Here is a 27,607-nt window from a genome sequence, read left to right on the forward strand (position 1 = left end):
TGCTTGCAAGCACATTTCCTTGGCCGCCAACACAGCACATGCTTCCAGAATCCACAGGTTGCTGGGCAGTGCTCCTGGGACAGGGCTCTGGGCACAGGGTTATGCTCTGAAGCTAGAACAGGAGTCAGCATGGCGGGGCAGTGGACGCTGTTGCTTGCTGCCTTCCTTCTGCCTGGGTTCCTGCTCTCAGAGGCCGCCAAAATTCTGACTGTATCATCCTCCCTGGGTGAGTGCTTGGCAGGAGAATTAGAGACAGCTGCTTCCTAGGCACCTCAGCCAGGTCTCAGGCAGACAGCCTTGGGTCAGAGTATCATTCCATATGGTTTTCCAAACAGGGCTTGGGTCCCAGACTAGGGAGAAGAGGGAGAGGGTCTGGAGAAAAAAAAAAAAAAAGCAGTTTCCTTTCCTCTCTTTTTATCTGCTCTGGAGGTGATTCCCATTGTGCATAGCTGGGGCCAGAATTTAGTTCCAGTGCTGACCTGCAGACCATGAGCCACCTACTCTAGGGAAGGTAGGGACTTTGAGAGGCACACCCTAGAAGTCTGGGGGTGTGCAGTAGATGCCAGTAGAAAGTGGAAGGTGAGGTCAGTTTCAGGCTCTTGGAGGCCAAGGATGAGGGCTTTTGGGGGCAGCTGTATAGACTGGGAATGTGTCATTAATAGGACACCTGGAGAATTGACAGGGCAGAGGAGGGGGGCCCAGGATAATCAAGATCTTGGGAGCCCCTCTCTGTTTTCACCCTTGGTGGTGGAAGGTTTTGAAAGACAGTGAAGCAGTTAGTTCTATGTGAACTCAGGTTTATTTCCTTTATTTTTGCCTCCAAAGGCAACAGAAGGGGAACAAGAACATTTATCAGGATAAGGAGGCATCATAGGATAGAATTTCCTCAAGACTCTTTTGGATCCATTGGATAGGATAGGGGGCTCTGATGATCACTTTTAGATCCCTGTGAATCTGGGGATCCTAGAACTTTAAGAAACCATTGAGTTCCTCTAATTGGGCATCACTCTTTTATTTCCCAACAGGCACCCTGAGGGTCAGGGGAATGAGGGGCCTTTTGCAAGAGCACATCAGACCTCCATGATGGACACACTCAGACTTTACACACTATTTCTTACCTTGAACCTGTCTTCTTCCTCAAACTCTATACAGTAAGGATTCCTAAAAATCAGTATTTAAAAAACCTTGATTTTTATTTTAAATCAATTTTTTAATAATAGTGGCAAAAAACAAAAACTAGAAGAAAAAAAACTTCTTTACCTCTTGAAAGTACATGTCCTCCAGACTCTGAGAGGGAGCAGGTGTGGTTTGGAGACGCTGGAAGCCTCACCTCTGGCCCAGAATGCACTGGGCTCACCGAGACCTCAGGAATGGCTGCCTCTGTGGGATGACTTGTCCCCTGTGTCCTTTCTTTCCAAGGGTTAAATGTGAAGCCAGAGCAGGCAGTCTGAGAGAGTAGGGGTTTTTGTTTTCTATAATCCTTGTTACCTCAGGCAAGACAAGCACAAATATAAAAGACTAGAGTGATTCCACAGAGTTCAGCAATTTTTAGGCCTGACTGGAAACATCCTGCCAAAAATATTTGAATCTCCAGGATTTTGATTCTAAAGGGTGGGTCTACCTCCTTCTGCTTCAAATCCTATTTCTTGGACTGATACTTAAGTTTCCATGTGTCTGGTTCCCACTCTAACATGAATTTCCAGAGAGAAGAATTCTATAAAGAGCTCTGACTGATTGTCCACTAGGAACCCTTCCCAATCCCACACACAACCCTTCCCAATCCCACACACAGCACTGTTTCTAATTTCCAGGACAGTTATTTCTTTAGGGCATGGTGTCTCCTAAGGTCTGGCTAAAATCAGTATGTACCTCAGATCAGGATTTCTCCTTAAGGCCCAAGCAGAGAAGCTCATCACACTGACATGGAGACTATGAGTCACAAAAGGAAGTATCTGATGGAGGATTGCCCCAGTTCAAGATTTGGACAGACCAGATAGAGATATCTCTGTTGGAGCATACCCAAAGTGAGACAGGGGGACTGAAGTAATTTATCTTCCTTGGATCACCATCAACACTCTGCCCCCTTACCTTGCATATCCCCATCCTCCACATCAATTTCAAACTCTCTGCTCACATCTTTATGAAAATGAAATTTTATATTGTTCCTAGGTGGAAGCCATTATCTCCTGCTGGACCGGGTATCTCAGATTCTTCAAGATCATGGTCATAATGTCACTATGTTTCTTCACATAGAAGAATATTTAATCCCAGGTATTTTTTTTTGAATCATTTCATTCTTCTATCCCAGAGACACAGTGTCTTCTGTACAGCACTGCTTAGCACAGAATCTGTTTAAATCTAGCTATATTGAAAGAAGGGGAAAAATCTGTGTGTGTCTATTTTTATGTTACCTGCTGGATATCATAATAGGCTCTATAGACCAGGACCCTACATGCCATAACTCCATGGTTTACCCCCTTACCTAGGTGTCACTTCATTTCAGGCAAACCTCCATTCATGATTATGATCGTTTTGATAACTGCTGCTCTGTGGTGTGCCTTTAATTGTGTTGAACAGAAGGGTTCAGTCATATTTCTCCTCTTATATAGGTTACTTTCTACTCTTGTTATGAGACCAGAACTTTAAGAAAGCTTCTTAAAAGGATGTCTTTTGGTCGTGTCCTAGGATCAGAATCTATCAGTGAGATGATCCTATTTTCTTGAGAAGTCACTGGCTGTCCATGACTTGTGCATAGTGATGTTAGATGTTCTTGAGGCACTGAATCAAAAAAATTCGTAGCTAAGATGAAGCTCATCAATCGTGTCAAGTTTCTGTTGACAGACAGGAATATAGAGGAGCAAAGAACTCAAAAGATTTGTTCATGTTCACATAGCAGGTTATTAATAGAGTTGGGTGGACCTGCAACTTTAACTCTGGGTTTCTCATTCAGAATTGCTGAACCTTTACTTTAAAAAAACCCCAAATTAATCATTTTTGATAAAAACAAATATGAGCAATTATGAACATTTGGAGTTGAACTTCAGGCTCTGTTACGGTTTAATCACCTTCTAAATTGGTTTCTATTTTGTTCACTGGATATCCTTTCTATCCTTTCTATACACATCCCTTTGATGTCAGTCTGATTGTGTATTTGCCTTGACTGACAACCATGGTAGTTATAGTCCTTGATTGTTTCATTTTGGCGATTCCTTCGGATTGAGGAACTGCTGAAAGCTGTAGACGTTCTACCTCTTCGACAAAGATACTCACACTGAAAACTACTAACCATTCAGGGGATCCATGGATTCTCTTAGTCTTATTCTTGGTTCCAAGTTTTAATAGTCCAGAGTTTCTTGCAATATTTACCATTCACTGGGGATTTCTGAGGTTTTGAAATAGATTATTTATTTTCTCTTCAGCAGTAGACCTTGGGGGAGGTCTGCAAATAAAGAAACATGTGATTGTGTTATTTTTGTTGACCGGATTCAACACTCAGTATTGAAACTTTAGAACCTGCCTGCTTGGATAAGTTCCGCATAGGCTTTTATTTACAACTTTAATGAATAAATGGCTGCAGAAAAACTCAGTTAGCTATGTTTTATATTGTGGAGACATAGGATTTTTCTAATCAATAACTCAAATCACAAGTTTAAGATGCCACTTTCCAATGGACTTAATTGTCTGCAATTCTGACTCTTCCTTTTCCTAAGAGAGGATGTTGTACCTCTCCTCCTACCAGGTAGATATTCCCCAGATGACAGGTCTTCTTTGTACTGGGGATCTGTGCACTTATATCTCTGGTTCTCAGGGGGCTTGCCTACAAACATTTAAGTGAATTTCTGCCTGGCGGGATATTGGCCTGACCAGATAATTCCACCCCTTGAAGTCATTTAGTCCAGCTTTCTTTGGGTATGGAGGCAGGAGAGGAGATCAGTAGCTAATGTAAGGAAGCCCTATGTTGAAATTCAAGCTTTGATTAGACTCATGGGCTCCTTAGTTTATCTATGAAGCAGTGCTCACTTTAGCCCTGGGAGTTAAAAAACCCAGTATCTTAGTCTGCTGTTACCAAGGGGAGGTCAGTTTCTTATTGCTGGGGTTTATAGAGTTTAATAAATTACAACCATTATTTTCCTCTGAATTTTGGATCCTATTGAGAGAAATTTACAGAAGTTAGATCAAAATGCACCTTTATCTAGCTGATCGGGGAGCTTTCCTTAGATCTTCATTAACTGTCAAGGCTGAGTAGTTGCTTGAGAAGAGGCTCTGTATAACCTCTGGGTTTTGTTCTGTTTCATTCTTTATGGTGCCTTGGGTAGTTTATTCCCATGTTTTCACTGACTGTTCTCAGGAAGACCCCAACCCCAGAACTTTCTCTCCCCATAGCTCTCTTGTGGTATTCTGGTATTCTGCCCTGTGAGTTCCAGCTGCCATGTCCTCCCCCAAATCTGATGTGCTCCCTCAGGGAGATGGCCAGGCCAGATCTGGGTATCTCCTCCATGAGCTATATCTTGGAAGTTTTCTTCAGCTATCCATGAATATCCAGCACTACCTGGGGTGCAATGTCTGAAAACCATTTTAGCACGTGTTTGGTCTGGTTTTATTTAGTTGTTTAAAGAATTTCAATATGGTCCTGTCATCTTTTTGTGGGCACAGACTGAAGTTCCTTATCTTCATTATTTAAACCATTGTATGGAAATAATACTTGCAATTTGTTATCTTTGGATGTATACATATGGTAGCATATGTATGTATTTATACCTGTGAAACTATCAACATCGTCAAGATAACAAATATATTTGTTCCTCACTAGAAGATGTCTAATGTCCTTCTGCAATCTCCCCTCCCGACTCCCCCACCTTTTCATTCCCATTGCCTATCGATCCCTAATATGTCACCATATGTCAGATTGTATCATGTAGATTTTATAGAAATTGGATCATAATTACGCTGCCTCAGATTTTGGTTTATTGAACTCAGCAAAAAGTATTTTTTGATTCATTTATAATGTGTGTATGCATAGTTCATTCATTTTTATTGCTGAATAGTGTTCTATGTATTTATTACCACAATGTTTTTATTTAGTTGCTTGTTGATGGGCATTAGGGGTGACTCCTATTTGAGCTATTACAAATAAACCTGCTGTGAAGAGTTGTGTACAAGCCTGTGTATAAACATGTATTATCTTTTCTCTGGATTAACTGGTAGGAGTGCAGTAGCTGAACCATACGTTAGGTGTATATTTCACTTTTGAAGAAATGGCCACACCATTTCCCAGGAGGCTGTAACATTCTGCCTTCTCACGGCAGAAGTGACTGCAAGTTCTATGCACACCATATCCTTGTCAATACTTGATATGGTTAGTCTTTTCACTTTTAGTCACCATTGTGTAAGTGTTTAGTTGTATTTCATGGTGGTTTTCATATGCATTTCCTTTATCACTTATGATGCTGTACATTTTTTTTATGTGCTTATTTGTCATTCATATATCTTTACTGGTAACTGTTTTCAAAATTTGCCATTTGTAAATTAGGTTATTTGTTCTTATTATTGAGTCTTCAGATATTTTGGATATAAGTATTGTATCAGATATAAATCTGCAAATATTCTTTCCAATCCATGACTTATCTTTCAGTCTCTTAGCAGTACCTTTGGAAGAGCAGAATATTTAACTTGATGAAGTGTAATTTCATGCTTCTGTGACATGTATTGGTATGAATATATGACTTTTTTTGCTTATTTTATCAAAATAATGAATGACACTGATTTACAAGTGTTAAACTAACCTTGTATTCTGGGAATGAATTTCACTTGGTCTCAATGTGTTTTCTCTTTTATGTAATTTTCGATGTAATTTGTTCAATTTTGGTTTAAATTTTATATCCGTGTCCATGTGGTTCCATGGTTCTCTGATTTTCTTGGGATTTTTTCTTTCTTTTTTTATGGCAATGTTATCAGTGCAATAGTTTCCTGACTGAATGAATTGGATAGTATTACTCTTTCACTTTTCTGGAAGAGTTTGGGTAAAACTATTGTTTCTTCTGAAATTGTTGTAGCCACCCTGAGAGACTGTTGTTGATTTCTAACTTCTCCCCACCCCAAAGTTAGATTTGAATGTTGAGATTTATAGCCTTGTATACACACAAAGAGGCTATAAAGTGTTTTATTAGGGGCTCCTGGCTCACTCAGTCAGTAGAGCATGCAACGTGCAATCTTGGGGTTGTGGGTTTGAGCCCCCACTTTGGATGCAGAGATTACTTAAACATAAAATATTAAAAAATATGCAATGGCTTATTAATAACATAATCAGGCTTCATGGAGAGAGTAAAGAAAGTCTCAATCTGGTCCAAACATACATTGAGAGAGCAGGAAAAAGAGGATGCTTTTGGGCTTTTATGGTGGTCAGTGGTGGGGATGGAATGGGTGTTTCCCTTCATGTTTGACTGATGATGAGAACGTCCTGTTTCATTTATCAGTTGGATCTTGTATAAGAAAGTCATTATGGCATTTTATGAGACTTGCTGTCTGAGGCTGGTGAGGGAGTTGAATGTTTCACTGAATGTCTTGTTCAAAAGACCAGCGTTGTGGCGCACCTGGGTGGCTCAGTGGGTTAAAGCCTCTGCCTTCGGCTCAGGTCATGATCCCAGGGTCCTGGGATCGAGCCCCACATGGGGCTCTCTGCTCAGCAGGGAGCCTGCTTCTCTTCCTCTCTCTCTGCCTGCCTCTGCCTACTTGTGATCTCTGTCAAATAAATAAATAAATAAAATCTTAAAAAAAAAAAAAAAGACCAGCATTGTGCATGTAGAGAAATGAAGCAGTGCCTTGGTCATTCATGATCAGTAATGTCTGAAAATCTGTAGAGGATAAGGAGTCTTGCTTCATGTTGTGTGTTGTGTCTTTGGTGTGTGGAGACACATGTGTAACCTTCAGGCATATTTTGGATATCTATATGGCAAGAGATTCTGTGCTCTTTACCCAAATGGAACAACCTTTCGTCTTTGTAGGTCTCTTTGGAATGTCTTTTTCTTCTTTAAGTTAACTTTGGTAGTTTCTGTCTCTAAGAATTTGTCCATATCACCCATTCTCCTATAGTCCTTTTCATTTCTTTTTTTTTTTTTTTTTTTTTTTTTTTTAATTTTTTATTTATTTTCAGCGTAACAGTATTCATTGTTTTTTCACCACACCCAGTGCTCCATGCAATCTGTGCCCTCCCTAATACCCACCACCTGGTTCCCCCACCCTCCCACCCCGCCCCTTCAAAACCCTCAGGTTGTTTTTCAGAGTCCATAGTCTCTCATGGTTCACCTCCCCTTCCAATTTCCCTCAACTCCCTTCTCCTCTCCATCTACCCTTGTCCTCTATATTATTTGATATGCTCCACCAATAAGTGAAACCATATGATACTTGACTTTCTCTGTTTGACTTATTTCACTCAGCATAATCTCTTCCAGTCCTGTCCATGTTGCTACAAAAGTTGGGTATTCGTCCTTTCTGATGGAGGCATAATACTCCATAGTGTATATGGACCACATCTTCCTTATCCATTCATCCGTTGAAGGGCATCTTGGTTCTTTCCACAGTTTGGCGACCGTGGCCATTGCTGCTATAAACATTGGGGTACAGATGGCCCTTCTTTTCACTACATCTGTATCTTTGGGGTAAATACCCAGCAGTGCAATTGCAGGGTCATAGGGAAGCTCTATTTTTAATTTCCTGAGGAATCTCCACACTGTTCTCCAAAGTGGCTGCACCAGTTTGCATTCCCACCAACAGTGTAAGAGGGTTCCCCTTTCTCCACATCCTCTCCAACACACGTTGTTTCCTGTCTTGCTAATTTTGGCCATTCTAACTGGTGTAAGGTGGTATCTCAATGTGGTTTTGATTTGAATCTCCCTGATGGCTATGTCCAGAAATCAGTGGCTTTCTTATACACTAACAATGAAAATACAGAAAGGCAAATTAGAGAATCGATTCCATTTACTATAGCACCAAAAACCATAAGATACCTCGGAATAAACCTAACCAAAGAGGTTAAAGATCTGTACTCGAGGAACTACAGAACACTCCTAAAAGAAATTGAAGAAGACACAAAAAGATGGAAGACCATTCCATGCTCTTGGATGGGAAGAATAAACATCGTTAAAATGTCTATACTGCCCAGAGCAATCTATACTTTTAATGCCATTCCAATCAAAATTCCACCAGTATTTTTCAAAGAGCTGGAGCAAATAATACTAAAATTTGTATGGAATCAGAAGAGACCCCGAATTGCTAAGGAAATGTTGAAAAACAAAAATAAAACTGGTGGCATCACGTTACCTGATTTCAAGCTTTACTACAAAGCTGTGATCACCAAGACAGCATGGTACTGGCATAAAAACAGACACATGGACCAGTGGAACAGAGTAGAGAGCCCAGATATGGACCCTCAACTCTATGGTCAAATAATCTTTGACAAAACAGGAAAAAATATCCAGTGGAAAAAAGACAGTCTCTTCAATAAATGGTGCTGGGAAAACTGGACAGCTATATGTAGAAGAATGAAACTTGACCATTCTCTTACACCGTACACAAAGATAAACTCGAAATGGATAAAAGACCTCAACGTGAGACAGGAATCCATCAGAATCCTCGAGGAGAACATAGGGAGTAACCTCTTTGATATCAGCCATAGCAACTTCTTTCAAGATATGTCTCCAAAGGCGAAGGAAATAAAGGCAAAGATGAACTTCTGGGACTTCATCAAGATAAAAAGCTTCTGCGCAGCAAAAGAAACAGTCATCAAAACAAAGAGGCAACCCACGGAATGGGAGAAGATATTTGCAAATGACAGTACAGATAAAAGGTTGATATCCAGGATCTATAAAGAACTCCTCAAACTCAACACACACAAAACAGATAATCATATCAAAAAATGGGCAGAAGATATGAACAGACACTTCTCCAATGAAGACATACAAATGGCTACCAGACACATGAAAAAATGTTCATCATCACTAGCCATCAGGGAGATTCAAGTCCTTTTCATTTCTGTGTGGTCATTAGTGGTGTTCCTTCTTTCATCTGTGGTCCTAATATATATTTGTATCTTTCTTGTTTGTAAATGTTCTTGATCTTTTCAAAGAACTAGCTTTGCTTTCATTGACTTCTGTTGGTTTTTTATTTCCAATTTTATTAGTTCCCCCCAATCTTTGTCAATTTTACCTTCTGTTTTAGGTTTAGTACACTTTCTTCACCAATGTCTTAAGGTGGAAGAATAGGGTATTGATTTGATAACTTCCTTTTTAATATAAGCACTAAAACTCTAAGTTTCCTTTTAACTGCTGCTTCTGGTGCATCCCATAACTTTTGGTATGTACCATTTTTAATTTTCTGTAGGTATTTTATGATTTCCCTTGTAATTTCTCTTTGATATGTGCATTATTTATAAGGATGTTAATTTCTATAATTTGTGAATTTTCTGTTTTCTGTCTGCTGTTGATTTCTTTTCTTTTCTTTTTTCTTTCTTTCTTTTTTTTTTTTCTGTTGATTTCTAACTTCATCCTTGTGTGGTTAGATAGCCTGCGATAAGTTGCGATAAGTATGTTTTAACACCTATTGAGACTTATTGTGGCTAAACAATGGACTCTGCTGAAAAAATGTCCCATGTACCCTTGAGAAGAATGTGTATGCTGCTGTTCAGCAGAATGTTCTGTGTATGTCTATTACACCAAGTGAATCAATGTGTGTAAGTCTTCTGTCTCCTAACTGATCTTCTTTCTGGTTTTTCTATCCGTTATTGAGAGTGGGTGTTGAAATATCCGGCTGCCAGTTGTTGCTTTAGCTGTTTTTATGGTCTCTCATTAGGTGAATATGTGTTTATAATAGTCCTATCTTCTTGCTGTGTCAAACATTTATTAATATTTAATGTCCTTCTTTGTTTCTTGCAACCTTACTTGATTTAAAGTCTATTGTGATTGATACTTGGTCATCTGCTTTCTTTTGCTTATTCCTTGCTTAGAATTTCTTTTCCCATCATTTTCCTGTCTGTCTGTCTCATTGGACCTACAGTGAGTCTCTTGAACACAATATGTATAGTTGGATCATGTTTTTCTTTTGTGTGGGTGTTTGTAGGCTTTTTATTTTTGTATTTTTTAAATACATTTGGTTTTTTTGGAATAATGGTAGATTTACAGAAAAGCTGCAAAGATAGTACAGGAAGGTTCCATAGACCCCATCCTCTTCCTTCCATTGTTAATCCCATTTTATTTTTAATTTTTTAAAGTATTACTTTTTATTGAAGTACAGTTGATACATAATGTAACAATAGTTTCATGTGACATATTGATTTGCCAATTGTACATGTTATGATGTCTTCACCACAAGTATAGCTTGCATCTGTCACCTTACAAGGCTATTACATTTGGATTATACATATATTTTTAATTTAATTTAATTTTTTTGGTGTTCTAAGATTCATTGTTTATGCACCACACCCAGTGCTCCATGCAATCTGTACCCTCCCTAATACCCACCACCTGGTTCCCCCAACCTCCCAACCCCCGCCCCTTCAAAACCCTCAGGTTGTTTTTCAGAGTCCATAGTCTCTCATGGTTCACCTCCCCTTCCAATTTCCCTTAGTGTTTTAACATCTGTTCTTCACATTTGATAATTTCCATTGTCTTATTTTCAGGTTCACAGATTATTTCTTCTGCTTGCTCAAATCTGCCTTTGAATCCTCCTAGTGAAATTTTCATTTCATTTATTGCATTTTTCAGTGCCAAAATTTGTTTTTGGATTCTTTTTAGATTTTCTAGGCTTTATTGATATTTCTACTTTGCATACACTTTTTGTAACCTTCTCTCCATTTTCCTTTAGTTGCCTGGGAATCTTCAAGGCTGTTATTTTAAAGTCATCGTCTAGTATATCTGCCATCAGGTCTTTCTCAGGGACAATTTCTGTTGATTTATTGTTTTTCTCTGAATAGGCTTCAGTTTCCTGTTTCTTGGAGTGTCTTATGATTTTTGTTGAAAACCGACCAGTTGAATTTAACAATGTGTTAAATCTGGAGATGAGACTCTCCTCCCTTCTCCAGAGTTTTCCGATTTTTGCTATTAATTTGCTTATTATTTTTGTATTGTGATTGTGTCAGGCTGCCTTTGTGGTGAGGCTCAACCTGAGGTATAAATTTTGGTACTTTCAGATCTTTTCTGAGCCATTTCTTGGGCATGGATGGACAGTTGTCATCGAGGTGCAAAGACAGATTCTTGGTTCTCCCCATCTTCCTAGAATATTCACCACTACCTTCTGATCAACTTTTCTGTTCAGCATTTATGTATATTTAGTTGAATTTGTGTGTGTCCATATAAAGTAAAATTTTGACCGGTTTCTGTTTGAATGTGTGTCCAGGAAAGCTCCTTATATTCTCATGCTGGAAGTGGAACCCCAATAATTGTTTCTTGATGGTGTCAGGGATGGAAAGACCTTCAACTGACTAGTAATTCTTCACAGGAATTCAACTGAGGTGTCACAGCTTCTGTTTTGTGTAGGGCAGCAGCACATCCCTCTTGTGAGCTCCTGTGTGAATATTTGTGTCCTGAGTGCATGTGCTGGATGAATCTCTGCAAAAAGAGGTTGTCCTTGATGCAATGTCATACATATGCTTAAGGAGAAAACTGAATGTGGTTAAGGTCTTGCTGGGAAAGCTTGTGTGCATGTTGTTGAAGTAGTCCATAAGAAAGCAGTTACAAATGATTTGTCTCCTGCCAAGATGAAGGTGAGGAGACACTGCAGCTGAGAGCTTGTTGAAATAGGAATTGATTGCCAAATAGGAATCATTGCCAAATCTATGCATGTAAAGCATCTATTAGTACTTAGACATAGTCTGCAATTTCAGTAATAATTAGAAATGGGGGGTCTTAGTATGCTAGGTCATGTCCATAGCTTTATAGTAATCCACTGCAAGGCATCATTACTTCTTTGCTGGCTTAAGAATAGTCTGAATTAGGCTATTATAATTTTATAAATTAGAGAATCAGTGGAGATAATCACTCTTTGCTTAACATATTCTATGTAATGGTTAAATCTTATTATAATCCTTAAAGATACTCTTTCAGTATATATTTAGATGTATTAACAGTTTTAGTATGTTGGGCAGATCCAAAGGTTCCCTTTTTGTCAAAATTACTGTAAGTGGTAAAACCTTAATTTTATTTTTGTTAATGACTTGTTACATAAGAGCAACCATAGCCACCAGGAGATAATGTAAAAAATGGCTATTATGACTATGGGATGTTTAATCCCAGTAGTTAAGACAGGGCATGCAAATCTGTCCTCTATAACTAATATTTTTGTCTCCTTAGAGTACAGGAATTTCTTTGATAAATTCAGTGAGCTCTTCTTATGTATCTGTTATTTTTGCCCACGTATTCATTAAGACGATTAAGGTTTGTCATTGGTATATCTCATTCAATGTTTAAAGTAATTTAGAAGTTTTGATGTAGAGGACAAAAGTCATCCTGTGCTTTTCATCTGTTATAAAGGCTTTTTACAAGTAATGTTGAATTCCACATGTATCAAAGCTGAGACCCCTGTTTTAATTTCTTTCCTGACTCTCCCACCCTGCTTTCCCCCTGTCTTTCCTCTTTCTTTGGGTTGTTATTAGATGTGTTTTGGGTCGGTGTTTGTTCTAACCTGCTCATATTTATAAGTTTCTCCCTCATAGTGCCCCAATTAGTATCATCAAGGCTAGGAGCCCCGCTAGCAGTGATTTTGAGAGACCTGAGATTGAGTTTGAATGAACTTGTTGAATTAACTCCATGGGGGTGTCATAAGTGTTTTTCCCTGTTCCTCTTTTAATCAAGGTTTTCTGTAAGCTACAGAGATATAATCAGGAGTGGTAGCAAAAGCATTTTCTAGGGTTGTAGAGTAACTTCTACTTTTATAGGTGTGGATCCCTTCCTACCTATGACATGGTGACTGTCCTTCTTCACACCATTCATTGTACTTGTAAATTGGAATCAGTCTTACCCAGAGTGCTGTTCATAATGGGGACAGTACTTGAGACACACAACCATGGGTCACAGGGTTCTACCTAGCCTAGTGCCAATCATGGCTCATGCTGGGATTCAGGAGCACAATCCAAGCTAACACAGAAAACAGGTTTGGTGAGACATATGGCCAGGGCCACTGAAAGGCTACCCCCATAATTTTGTCCCCAAATGCCAATTATGTGAGCTTCTGAGTAGGGTGGTGGTGAGGATTCCCCTACTTGGGTCTGGCTTGCTTGGCTTGAAACTCCTCCTCACTTAAGAGATGGCATTTTGAGGCTTTCTTCTCTGTTTACCAGGATATGTCCCAGAAGTTTAAGGGGGAGATAGAGCTTGAAAGCTGTCATCAGTCCAACTTTAAAAGTGGTGTCAGACTTTTTTACACATGACTTATGGGAGAAATTCCAGGATGTGAAGTAGGGCTGCAGAAGAATGCTTTTTTAAATCTAGGTTTTGGTAATTTTTTTGGCAGGGTGAAATACCTGTGCATGTATCACTTTTAATTTTAATGAAAATGATTTCTTTTTGTAGATGGGAAATGCCTGGGAAGCTGGGATAAAATATGTATTTAGATATGAAGTGTACCATTCACTATGTGTACATCTGGACCAATTATCTGGTATTCCTTTCTCACCTATAAAATGGTGACAACTTATACCTTTAAGTGCAAACTTTAAACAGAAACTTCTGGTACTTTATAATGAATAAAAGTGACTGTATCATTATATGGTTCTCAATAAAATTTAGCAGGTTGCATGACTGAGGAAATGAGAAAGCAGAAAAACCAAACCAAACCAAAGTTCAAAAAGCAAACATTTGAATGTATACACAATCCTTGGAATAAACAAACATGATATCATCATGTCAATGTTAATTAGGGTTGTATGGTATAATTAAAAATTTCCTTATTGGTGTTTTATTTTTTTATTTTTATTTTTTTTTTAGAAAAGAAAAACATTTCATACAACGTTATCAGTTGGCTTCCATCTGAAGATCATAGAAAAGAATTTAAGAAACTTTTTGATTTCTTTGTGACAGAAGCTTTGCTTGGCAGGTAATTTGTTTTATTCTTTGAATGAAACACTTGTCACTTCAGTGATAGGAATGAATGGTTGCATGCCTAGATACTTGCATGTCTAGATGGATGAGTGAATGGATGGGGAGATCGATGATGATGGCAGTGGATGGATGGAGTAGATGAGTTTTGCACTTCCAATCATTCAGTCTTTGTATTGTTGCTACTCCACTGCAAGTATGTATGTATTTCCATATAGTGAGGGAACTGTTCCTTCTGGATCTTCCAGGCAACATTTCACCTCAGATATTTGTGTCTATACTCTCTACAACAAAGAAGGTGGTTTAGACAACTTAAATTTCTCATTGTTGGTAGGCAAGTGAGACCCATCATGTAATACTTATTTATCCTCCCTTACCCTCACATAAATTCAAGAATAGAAAGATGCTTATGAATATTGTTTTTTTAAAAAGATTTTTAAATTTATTTGACAGAGAAAGAGAGATCACAAGTAGGCAGAGAGGCAGGCAGAGAGAGAGGGGGAAGCAGGCTCCCAGATGAGCAGAGAGCCTGATGTGAGGCTCGATTCCAGGATCCTGAGATCATGACCTGAGCCGAAGGCAGAGGCTTAACCCACTGAGCCACCCAGGCACCCCTGAATATTGTTTTTTTAATACCTTGAACCACTGTCTTTTAAAGTCATTTGAAAAACCAAGTATCTTAGTGATACAAAATGAGTGAATAACCCAAGAGATGTTTTCATTACCTGGGAAATATCAAGTTATAAGGAAAAGGCACAAATTCATTCCTTGCTGGGTTAATACAGTGGCCTCATCTCTATCTCCCTTCTTTCCATAGAAATTCCACTTGCTACAGGATGGTTCTAAAATCTGGCTTTTTCCATAAATCCTTTTTCCTTAGTCAGACTAGAAGACCAAATTCTCTCATCTATAAGAGATCTGATCTAAAGTTCTCATTTGAAAATTTGTCTACTTCATCTTGTGTTGTTACTCACATATTTAAAAATTATATGTCTAGGGCGCCTGGGTGGCTCAGTTGGTTAAGCAACTGCCTTCAGCTCAGGTCATGATCCCAGAGTCCCGGGAACGAGTCCTGCATTGGGCTCCCAGCTCTGCAGGGAATCGGCTTCTCCCTCTGACCTTCTACCCTCTCATGCTCTCTCTTAATTTCTCTCTCTCAAATAAATAAATAAAATCTTTAAAAAAAATAAAATTATGTCTTGTCTCTTCTCCCTCACTTGATTATTTTAGAGACCAGTTTTACACACATGTTAAATATGGTATAATATGTGAAGCACAGTGCTTTTCTGTATTTCTTCACTGGATTAACTTGATTTCCAATATGATTAATGCTCTACTTTTGAAGAATTTGTACTTCATATCTTGAATTTTCAACAATACTAACCAATATTTATTTATATAAAATCTTCTATAATATAATAGAGAATAATTTCAGCTAATCACCTATAGTCACATGAAGGTGATTTTTTTTAAAAGATTTTATTCATTTATTTGAGAGAGAGAGAGAGAGAGTGAGAGCACGAGAGGAGAGAGGTCAGTGGGAGAAGCAGACTCCCTGCCGAGCAGGGAGCCTGATGTGGGACTCGATCCCAGGACTCCAGGATCATGACCTGAGCTGAAGGCAGTCGCTTAACCAACTAAGCCACCCAGGCGCCCCCATGAAGGTGACTTTAAATCCCAGGTATATCTGCATATTGCTAATAAGCTCTCACCTATGGTCCTTCTTTAAGTGGGCTGGTAGGGCAGAATGTTGTACAGGTTACAGGTTTGCTGGGCCTTGGTTCTCTCAGTCCTTCATTTAACTAGGAGGCCCATGGGTCTCCAAAGCACCTGGCCTGTAACCTCTCATAAAGAATATTCTCATCTGTCACCCATATGCTGTATAAAAAAGGTCATATTCCTTGCAGACACTGATGGGAAAAATTGAGAAAATAATTCCTGGAATAGTGCCATAGACAAGAGTCTTAATAGATAGTGGTAAAATTTTAGCATGAATTTTTGTGAATACTCCAGCTGGCATGAAATGGAAGGATAATAGTTAGCTTCAAATATGCTTTTATTTTTGTTTGTTTAAAAATGTTAATCTCTTTAGGTAAGAAGAGATAAATCTCATGTTCAGCTTAAAATTTAGATTCTAATACTACTGTCAGAAAGTTCCTTGTATGAAATAATCTGTCAAATTTAGGATATACCCAGTTTCAAATAAATGGGCTACATCATGAATATTGATGCCATGAAATTATTTCCACAGTTTGGTTAGGAAACAGGATAGTCACTTGTAAGATGTCAGTATGAAACTTCAACAGAACAAATGAAACAAATTAACTTCAACAGGACGTCACAGAATGTATCAGCTAGACATGGGACTCTGAGATCTACTAGTGACAGAGAATGTTTTTGATGTAGAATGACCTTAAAAAGAACAAAGTAAACCAAAACAAAAAGACAAACTGGAAGGACCATGAATTAACTTTACTAGTGCATACATATGGATTGACCAGAGAAAGGGGAGGGGAGGAAGTGAGAACATTTTAGGAATCAGAAACACCCAGAGCAGAGTGATGAGAGCAGACTATTCATTAGACACTGGTAAATTATGTGGGCTGATGCCAGATAAGATCTTACTTACCCGGGATATTTTCTTTGAGCTAAAGATTCTCTTAAGCTTTGTGAAATTACAACTCCAATGAATATTTGCCATTAATTTTTTTTACAGGGAAACACCTGATAAATTTTTAAAGTTAATGGAACAACTGGGAATCCAATGCAGTGATTTTCTAAAGAGAGGTGATATCTTGGATTCCTTGAAAAATGAGAACTTTGACCTGATATTCATTGAAGCATTTGACTTCTGTTCTTTCCTGGTCGCTGAGAAGCTTGGGAAGCCATTTGTGGCTATTCTTCCCACACAGTTTAACACTTTGGACATTGGGCTACCAATCCCTGTGTCTTATGTTCCCGTATTCCGTTCCTTGCTAACTGACCACATGGACTTCTGGGGCAGACTGAAGAATTTGTTGAGGTTCTTTGGTTTTTCCGTGAAGCAATGGCAAGTCCAGTCTATATTTGACAACACCATCAAGGAACATTTTCCAGAAGGTTCAAGGCCAGTTCTGTCTCATCTTCTAAGGAAAGCAGAGCTGTGGTTTGTTAACTCTGACTTCGCCCTTGAGTTTGCTCGGCCTCTGCTTCCCAACACTGTGTATGTTGGAGGCTTAATGGCGAGACCTGTTAAACCAGTACCACAAGTAAGTGAAACCTTAGCTCTCAATATGGACTTCATGGAGAGCTCTTCAGTGCAGAACTGGTGGATCCCCTGCCAGTAGGAACTGGGAGTGATGTAGTGTGAGAAAGACAACAATGGGGATATATATTTTTATTTTATTTTATTTTATATTTTATTATAAATATTTATTTTTATATTTTTCTAGTCTATTTTTTGTATTTGATTCTATTTCAAATTTGATTTTATTGTGGTAAAAACACTTAATATGAGATCTACCCCCTTGTCAAATTTTTAACAGTACAGAACGTAATTATTTACTGTTGGTATCATGTGTACCTCACATCTGTAAGATATTATTCATCTTGCTTACCTGAAACTCTTCCTCCATGAATAACAGCCACTCTTTTCCCTCACCCTCCCTACCCTTGCAAACAAGCTCCCACTTTTGATTCTAAAATGTGACTATATTTGATACTTTCTATAAATTAATTCATGCAGTATTTGCTATTCTGGCTTATGCTGCTTAGCATAATTTCCCTAAGATTCGTTTTCTCATATTGGAAAATTTCCTCCTTGCAGGGTAAGCAATAAGTAGTATTCCATTATATATATACATATTATGTATGTATATATATCACAGTTTCTTTTACCAGTCATCTTTTGGTTGTATGTTCTGTTTGTTACCACATCTAGGCTATTGTGAATAATACTTCAATAAACATGGGAATACAGATATCTCTTTGAGAATTTTATTATCTTTCTCTTGGGTATAGAAAGAGAAAGATTGCTCCATCATATGGTGGTTCTCTTTTTAATTTTGGGGGGAATTTCCATACTGTTTTCCATAGTGCCTTCACCATTTTTCATTCCTAACAACAGTATATAACAGTTGTTTTTTCTCCATATCCTCAACACATGTCTTCCATTTTTTAATAATAACCATACCAATAGGTGTGAATTCATATCTCACTGTGGCATTGATTTGCATTTCCCTAATGACTAGTGTTGCTGGGCATTTTTTCATATATCTGTTTGCCATTTGCATGTTGTCTTTGGATGCATGTCTATTTCAGCCCTTAGCCTATTTTTTAATGGGGTTATAAGATTTTTTAAATTTTTTGCTATGGAGTTGTAGGCCTTTCCTATACATTTTAGAGATTAATCTCTTATCAGGAATAGTTTGTAGGTATTTTCTATTCTGTAGGTTGTCTGTTACTCTGTTGATTTTTTCTTTTACCGTGCAGAAGCTTTTTAGTTTAGTTTAATGTAGTCCTAGTTTGTTTTATGGTTGTTGTTTGTTTTGGTGTTTGTTCATTTTGAATTTGGTATTTCATTTTCTTTTGCATTGTGCTAATCATTGTGAAATTGTTGCTAAGACCAATACCATGAAAGTTTTCCCCTATGTTTTCTTCTAAGAGCTTTGTAGTTTCAGGTCTTACATTTAAATCTTTAATCCATTTTGAGTTGAGTTTTTTGTATGGTGTAAGGTGAGGGTCGATTTTATTCTTGTTCATGTGAATATCCAATGCTGGGGGTAGGGATTCTGATGAGAAGGTGTTTTCAAAGCTATTTGCTGTATTCAGTGAGACTGGTTACACGTTCGCCTGGGGTACAGTTCATCTTTAGTTCTTTAAATATATATATTTTAATATTTCTTTTGGGGAGTGAGAGCATGGAGCTTCTTATTCTGATGTCATGCTCTACTCTTTTCAATTTTAAGTAATAGATTTACATTAATCTTATAATTATCAAAAGACAGCAAAGCTGATTTTAAATGGTCTCTTGGCTGGTAGATCTTTGGTGTAGTGTTGGATGGAGTCAAAATAGAGCCAGATTGGACAATGGAGCAAAGGCTGTGAGCTGGGGACAGCCAAACAATGCAGAGGAAGAAGAAACGTATATTTTGAAGAATTGACGAAAGTGTATTAGCACTCATTTTTAGAAGATTAAATCAGAAACTTCTTAAGAATCATCTAGGGGTGGTTATATACTAATTAATACCACACAAAACAGACTATGTCATAACTTTGCAGGAGATAAGGATATTTTATAAAATAACAAAATCAGTCAATGTAATACAACAAGTCATTAGAATGAAGGGAAGAAAAAAATCATATCAAGAGGTGCTGAAAAGATTTTTGACAAAACTAACTCCTTTTCATGATAAAAATACTCACAGAGCTAGGGGTATAAAGGTACTTCTTGAACATGATAGTCTATGGGACACTCTCTGCATAACATTCATTATGATAGACTGCAATTGTGCTGCATAAGATCAGTAGTCTGAGATGCCCTCCCATCACTCCTATTCAAATATGCCCTTGACAGAGCAAGTAGACAAGAAAAGGACAAGAAAGGCATCCAAATTGGACAATGTAGAAATAGTTTGATTTTCATATGACATAATTCTCTATGGAAAAAATCCCAAAGAATTCATACCCCAGAAAGAAACTACTAGATGTAATAAATGAGTCCAGCAAAGTTGCATGGGAAAATATCAATGTGCAATAATGAGTTGTGTTTCCATACAGCAGCTATGAGCAATCTGTAAATGAAATTAAGTAAACTATTCTATTTACAATAGGATCCAATTAAACTGAGGAGTTGAAAGACATGTACACAGGACACTACAAATTTGCTGAAAGAAATTCTGGGAGACCTAAATAAATAGAAAGACATCTCCAGACCATAGATTGTGATACTTAATCTTGTTAAGAGAACACTACTACTCAAAGTGATCTACAGATTTGATCTAATCCTTATCAATAGCTCAGTGGCCTCTTCTTTTCATAGAAATGAAAAAAGCCAAATTTCAAATTCATATGGTAATGTTAAGAGACCCTGAATTGCCAAAAGAATATGAAAAAGAACACAGTTGGATGACTCATATATCTGTGACCAATTCATTTTTGACAAGGGTGCCAAAACCATTCAAAGAAGGAAAGAATAGTCTCTTTAGCAAATGATGTTGATCCTGCTGGATTTCCACATGAAAGAGAATGTATTTCAGGCTTCCTCACACCACATACTGAAATTAACTCAAACTGGATCAATGGCCTAAATAAAGAACTAAGAGCCGAAAAATCTCGGAAGAAAGGAAAGGCGTAAATCTACATGGACTTGTATTTGGTAATGAATTCGCAGATGTCACATGGAAAGCATGAGTAACAAAGGAAAAAAATAGATAAATAAGACTTCATCAGGATTAAAACCTGCTCTGTATCAAAGGGCATTATATAGAAAATGAAAGGACAGCCTATCAGGTACAAGATAAGCATTTCCTCTTACAAGCTCCTCTTTGCCTCATACTGGAGGTCCTAGGTAAATAATAGAAAAAGGAATAATAAGCATATAGATTAGGAAGGGATCAATAAAACTGCTTTTGTTCACAGATGACATGATGGTCCAATACAAAAATCTGAAAAAGAAAAAACATATAAAAATTCCTGTAACCTTAGTAAACAATTAGTGCAATGTCACAAGATACAAGTTTAATGTATAAAACCAGTCTTATATATAAGCAATTCACAGAAGATTGTGAAATTAAAAACACTATACCATTTATGTTAGCATCACCAAAATTGTGACTTTGGGAATAAACCTAAAAAAACATGTACAAAATCCATATATGGAAAACTACAAAGGTCTAATGAAGGAAATCAAAGATCTAAATAAGTGGAGAGAAAGTCCATGTTCATAGATAGGAAGAGTCAGTATTGTCAAGTATTTAGTTCTCTCTAAATTGATCAATACATTCAATGCAATCACAATAAAAATCTCACCAACTTATTTTGTAGATAATAATGCAATGATACTAAAATTAGCATGGAGAACCAAAATCCTAAAGAGCCAACCCAATATTGAAGATGAAGAACAAAGTTGGAGGGCTGACATTACCAACTTGATTACTTATTATAAAGCTACAATAATCAAGATGGAATGATATTGGCAGAAGATTAGGAAAAGAGTCAATATAATATAATAGAGAATCCAAAAACAGACCCCCGTCAATTTAAGAAACTGATGATTCACAAAGAAGTAAGGACAATATAGAGAAAACACAGACTTTCAAAACATTGTGCAGGAAAAATGGATATCTGCACACACACAGACACAATTAGACCAAGATCATACACACTTCAAGAAAATTAACTCAAATAGACCACAGACCTAAATATAAATTGCAAATAGTAATCTATAAATCTTTTAGAATGTGATATCAGAGAAAATCTAGATGAAATAGGTTTTGGTGAAAACTTTTAAAATGCAAAACCCAAGTTGTATTCTATAAAGAAAAAGAAGTTGATAAGTGTGTGAAGCTGAAATTGAAATTTCTGTTCTGGATAGGCACTGTCAAGAGAATAAAAAGAGGAGCCACAAGAACAAGAACAAGAGAAAATATTTGGAAGAGACCTATTTTTCATTTTTTCCCCTGCTTTAATAGTTTATTAATAAGATTACAGTTACTGATTTCTGGTTTCTGAATAGTTAACCACCTTTACATCCCTGGATAAATCCTATTTGGTCGCAATATATTCTCATTTTTAAAAATTTTATTGTGTTATGTTAATCACCACACAGTACTTCATTAGTTTTTGATGTAGTGTTCCATGATTCATTGTTTGCATATAATACCCAGTGCTCATTGCAATACGTTTCCTCCTTAATCTTTTAAAACAGTTATTCAAATACACAAATAAGCACTTTATACACACAAATATACACAGTATACAAGAACGCTAGAATTTAACATTAAAAAATAATTTTTTAATCCAGAAGTAATGGAGGTTTTATTTTCCCTTTTTTATTCATAACTGACAAGAATGCTATTTTCTTATTATTAAACTTTTAATAGATTAATAGTGTTTTATGCTAACCTCTGGCACATTATTTTTTTATTTATTATTATTATTTTTTAATTTTTTAACATTAACATATACTGTATTATTTGTTTTAGGGGTATAGGTCTGTGATTCATTGGTCTTACACAATTCATAGCACTCACCATAGCACACACCTTCCTCAATGTTCATCACCCAGTCACCCCATTTCTCTCATCACCCTCCCTTCCAGCAGCCCTCAATTTGAGAAGACCAATAAACTTAAAATGGGCTAACCCCTCAACACAGAAGACAGACAGATGGCTTATAAGCATATGAAGGAGACAATAATAGAAACATTTCCCCAGCATCTACCTCAGCCTCCAGAATATATGCTGCCTCTTAGTGGGCCAGGACAGGAGCTGGTACTCTCCCAGGCACTAGCACCTCTGGTTTGGCATTGGAACACTCTGAAATGACCATATCTCCCCACACCTAGAATGAGGGATGAGATACTGGGGCCATGTTTTCAATGAAGAAAGAGATTTCTACTGCCTCGACTTTGCTCTTCTATAAAACATTGTTATACATGCAAGTCCTGGATCTAGATGTTGGTGCTACAGTATGCTCTGAGTTCCTCAAGGGCAACTTGGACTGTTGTGGTGGCTGGACATCTACAGCTGTCTTCACATTCATTTGTGATTATTGAACGTCTTTGTATGGTAGGACATGTCTTGAGGTCTCAGAGAAATGACTTCAAGGCCACCAGACACAATGGATGAGCAGAGTGCAGAGGGCACTGAGCTATCCAGGAGCTAGGAGAAACTTTTCCAGACAGTGAGCACTAGGCATGGATAGGAGGTTTGTATTCAGCAAAAAGCTGACTTTCATTTCATGGCGGTCTAGGCTTTGATGAACAACTTTGTTCACCTCCTTTCTTTTCTTATCTCTCTCTAGGAGTTTGAGAATTTCATTGCCAAATTTGGAGACTCTGGTTTTGTCCTTGTGGCCCTGGGCTCTGTTGTAAGCATCTATCAGTCCCAGGAAGTTCTCAGGGAGATGAACAGTGCCTTTGCTCATCTGTCTCAAGGGGTGATATGGAAGTGTAATTCTTCTCATTGGTCCAAAGACGTCAAATTGGCAGCAAATGTGAAAATCATGGACTGGCTTCCTCAGAATGACCTGTTGGGTAAGGACTGTTCAGATCTACTCCTCTCTTTCCATTTATGTATCTTTAAGTTTCCACTGCACAACCCCACCAGCATGAGGAAGGGCATCTGGTATCTAAAGGTAATCTTTAGAGGACAGGAATGGAGCAGCCGGCTGGAGTTCTTGGGAAATCAGGCTCTGCTTCCCAAATGGCTAAAACTGCCATGTTTTCTTCCTTTCTATTCCTGTCCTGATACCTGTAGCCAGAAATGATATTATCATCAGGTTATTTTGACCTTACACTACTTGGCAAAGACCAAGGCAGCCCAGACACAAATGAAGACAGTTTGTGGACTCTGAGAACACATATTGGGGTTCTTGTTGCCACTGTTGTTCCTAGCCTCTTGAGTATCTGTTAGGCCATGTGCCGTTACAGACACACAGTCCCACACATTTTAGTATATTCTCCTACCCTGCAAAAGATGTCCTCATGCTCTCACAAAATTGATGTTTATCATTTGTAAAGAGTGTGCCAATATATTTTATGTGTGAAGCTGAGTAACCTGTCAGCTGGTTATTTGTTCCATTGAGTTCTTTGGCAACAGAGAACTCCCTATACCCCAATACATTTTCTTTGTCCTTTGTGTCACTTTTTGGAGCCCATCAGTACCACAACCACTTCCTACACCAGAGGTTCATCCCCCAATTATGGCTCACAAATATATTGGAACTTAAAATAGAGGGTTCTGCACATTTATTCAGAAGACTTGGTGTAGGTAAAAAGGATTCTGATTTTCAAAGAAATACAAATAGATTCTGTTGTGCATCCCTGTTGAGAGGCGGTATTTGAGATGAACTCTTCATTATCAACACTTGTTTAGTTTTCTCTAAATAAGAGTGGACTGAGCACACAGAAACTAGCAATACTAAGTTGGGTGGTCCATCATAGCATACTTTACAGGATTTCTTATGAACTTGAGGAGAAAACACATATAGTGCAAGTTTGATGAATGCCACATGAGATGTGATGTCAATAGAAGTGTTAACATTTCAGATAAGAGGGAAGTGAAAAGGAAGTGAAGGGGAGAGCACAAGACCTGGAGAGCAAGAGACAGAGACAGTCAGAGATAGAAAACCAGAGAAGATACAGACAGAGTGACACTGGGAGAGTCTAAGAAAGGACAGAGATAAGAGAAGGAAGGTGAGAGACAGGGTGGAGAGAGAATGATGGATGCATGTGTGGATGGATGAATGGGTCAATGGGAAGGAGAATATGTCTTGCTTAGCACTGTTCTCTGAACTTTTCCTGGGTTTTGCCTCTTAAGTAGATTGATTTAGAGGAATTTAATGATTGATTTGCCTCTTAATAGATTAATTTAGAGGGATCTCTGTACAGGGACAAGGCCAGATTTTTATATTTTGGAATATATACCACTGAGTGTGTCCTAAACTAAATCAATAAATACAAGTTTACAACATGCTTTAAGATCTCTTTGTAGTTTATCTGTCCTTGGAAATTTGCCTGGTATTCTGAAAATTTTCACCCTGAAATATTCTACTCTGTTCCTGATTTTCAACAGCTCACCCACGCATCCGTCTTTTTGTCACCCATGGTGGATTGAATAGCATAATGGAGGCCATCCAACATGGTGTACCCATGGTAGGGCTTCCTGTCCTTGAAGAACAGGCTGACAACCTGATCCGAGTAGAAGCCAAAAAGTTTGGTGTCTCTATCCAGCTTAAACAGATCAAGGCAGAGACATTGGCTCTGAAGATGAAGGAAGTCATGGAAGACAAGAGGTATGGAGCTCTCCGGCCTTATGGTAACTTTGGATGAAACAAACCATGAAACACAAAGGGCACTGTGTGGTTCTTTTTTTGTAATAAAAGCTGAAACTTCCAGACGTGGAATATTATGTGTGTGGTGCTGGCACCTGACATGTCTGAGAATAAGACTATGCAATTCAGGTTAGATGTTGAGAACAACTTCTTCCCTAAGTGTTGTGACTGTCTTGAATTATTTACACAGGATCTCTGAGAGTTCTTATATTTTGGGAGTGCTTATAGTAGAATTACACTGAGGCAGGAAGTTGCCTTCTTGTCCGCCAATATGCCACACTGTGTCCTGCTTCAGGCCCTTTGTCAGTGCTGCTCCATAGAACATGCTTCCCTTCTCTTCCCAGGGCTGACTCATCTGACAGCCAAACTCATCTTCAATGTCTTCTCAGAGAGTCAGGAAGTCTTTGTCTGACTGTCCTAAATACACCCCTCTCCCACCACTTTTAATCATAATTCACTTTTCTGTCTTAACCCTTCTCAGGATCAGTCACTACCCCCATTTCTTTCTGTTTTAATTCACTGTGTGTCCCTCACATTAGAAAGTAGAGCGTAAGCTCCTCTGGATGGTCAAGTGTGTCTCTTGTTTTCTCTTGTGTTCCCAGGGCCTAGCACAGGACTTGCCAGAAAGTAAGATGGGATGTATTTCTACTAAGTGAGTCAGTAAAAGGCTCCATGTTCTCTTTTGTGAATTGCCATCTAGCATAAAGATGTGGTAACCGTGATGAACTGAATATCTTATTAGGGTCTCAAGGTCATTAACCCTGATTTGGGTGTATGTTGTTATATCACATATATTCATACATACTTTTTCCTTTAGCCTACCTGGATAGAGACTCTTCCTTAAAGCTCCCTGGATAGAGACTCTTCCTTAAATTTAGTCACTTTTTTATAATTTGGCACTTTTCATACTAGGCATGAATCTTTGCATGGGTAGACCAGTTAGAACTTTTCCATGAGACCCAGCTAGACTGTGATAAGGCCAGGTCAATAACTTTTCCTTGAAACTGAGTCTTTTGTGCATATGCATGAAAGTGTGTGTGTGTGTGTGTGTGTGTGTGTGTGTGTGACACAAGGTCTCTAAGAGTTCTGAGACCACATGAGTAACGCCCAACCTCTGTCTCTGCTAACAGGTACAAGTCAGCAGCTGTGGCCGCCAGCATCATCAGGCACTCTCACCCCCTGACCCCTGCCCAGAGGCTGGTGGGCTGGATCGACCACATCCTCCAGACAGGGGGTGCAGCCCACCTCAAGCCCCATGGCCTGCAGCAGCCGTGGCATGAGCAGTACCTGCTGGATGTCTTCTTGTTCCTGCTGGTGGTCACCCTGGGCACCCTGTGGCTCTGTGAGAAGCTGCTGGGCATGGTGGCCAGGTGGTTGTGTGGGGCCAGGAAGCTGAAGAAGGCCTGATGGAGGTGCTGTCTTGATAGGTGTTTTGGGGGAACCACTGGTTGTAGAAGGCTTTCCCCAGCACAGGGCACCCCTGGTGTCTTCCCTATATTGGCACTTGAGGGTGGCACAAAATTTCTTTTCACTATTTTCTGCCTCTGTTTAAGAATTCTTGTGAAGCACTCTCGGGTTTCTTCTTTTGAATTGTGGTAAAATATATATTTTATAAAACTTATTATTTTATTTTATTTTTTTAAATTTAATTTTATTTTTTCAGTGTTCCAAGATTCATTGTTTATGCACCATGCCCAATGCTCCATGCAATACGTGCCCTTCTTAATACCCACCGCCAGGCTCACCTAACTCTCTACTCCCCTCCCCTCCAAAATCCTCAGTTTGTTTCCAGAGTCCACAGTCTCTCAGGTTTTGTCTCCCTCTCTGATTTCCCCCAATTCACCTTTCCTTCCCTTCTCCTAATGTCCTCCATGTTATTCCTTTTACTCCATAAGTAAGTGAAACCATATGATAATAGACTCTTTCTGCTTGACTTATTTCACTCAGCATAATCTCCTCCAGTCCCATCCATGTTGATACAAAAGTTGGGTATTCATCCTTCCTGATGGAGGCATAATACTCCATTGTATTTATGAACCATATCTTCTTTATCCATTTGTCTGTTAAAGGGCATCTTGGCTCTTTCCACAGTTTGGCAACTGTGGCCATTGCTACTATGAACTTTGGGGTACAGATGGCCTTTCTTTTCACTACCATCTGTACCTTTGCAGTAAATACCCAGTAGTGCAATTGCAGGGTCATAGGGTAGCTCTATTATTAATTTCTTAAGGGATCTGTACACTGTTTTCCAAAGTGGCTGCACCAACTTGCATTCCCACCAACAGTGTAACAGGGTTCCCCTTTCTCCACATCCTCTCCAACACTTGCTGTTTACTGTTTTGTTCATTTTGGCCATTCTACCTGGTGTAAGGTGGTATCTCAATGTGGTTTTGATTTGAATCTCCCTGTTGGCTAATGATAATGAACATTTTTTCATGTATCTTTTTTTGTATGTCTTTTTGTATGTCTTCTTTGTATTTGTATATCTTTTG

The 27,607-nt window shown here is 38.4% G+C and overlaps 1 protein-coding gene across 1 annotated transcript; it reads left to right on the forward strand.

Moving 5' to 3' along the window:
* Window positions 1-26,736, forward strand: LOC308343613 (UDP-glucuronosyltransferase 3A2-like). Its single transcript, XM_080804719.1, has 7 exons — window positions 1-226; window positions 2,170-2,271; window positions 13,971-14,079; window positions 16,798-17,329; window positions 23,085-23,316; window positions 24,857-25,076; window positions 26,246-26,736. Exons 1-7 carry the CDS (start codon window positions 130-132, stop codon window positions 26,520-26,522), a joined length of 1,569 nt encoding a protein of 522 aa, XP_080660845.1. The 5' UTR covers window positions 1-129; the 3' UTR covers window positions 26,523-26,736.
* Window positions 26,737-27,607: the final 871 nt, after the last annotated feature.

This window comes from Martes martes (genome assembly GCF_963455335.1).
Source record: "Martes martes genome assembly, chromosome: 5".
Taxonomy (NCBI): domain Eukaryota; kingdom Metazoa; phylum Chordata; class Mammalia; order Carnivora; family Mustelidae; genus Martes; species Martes martes.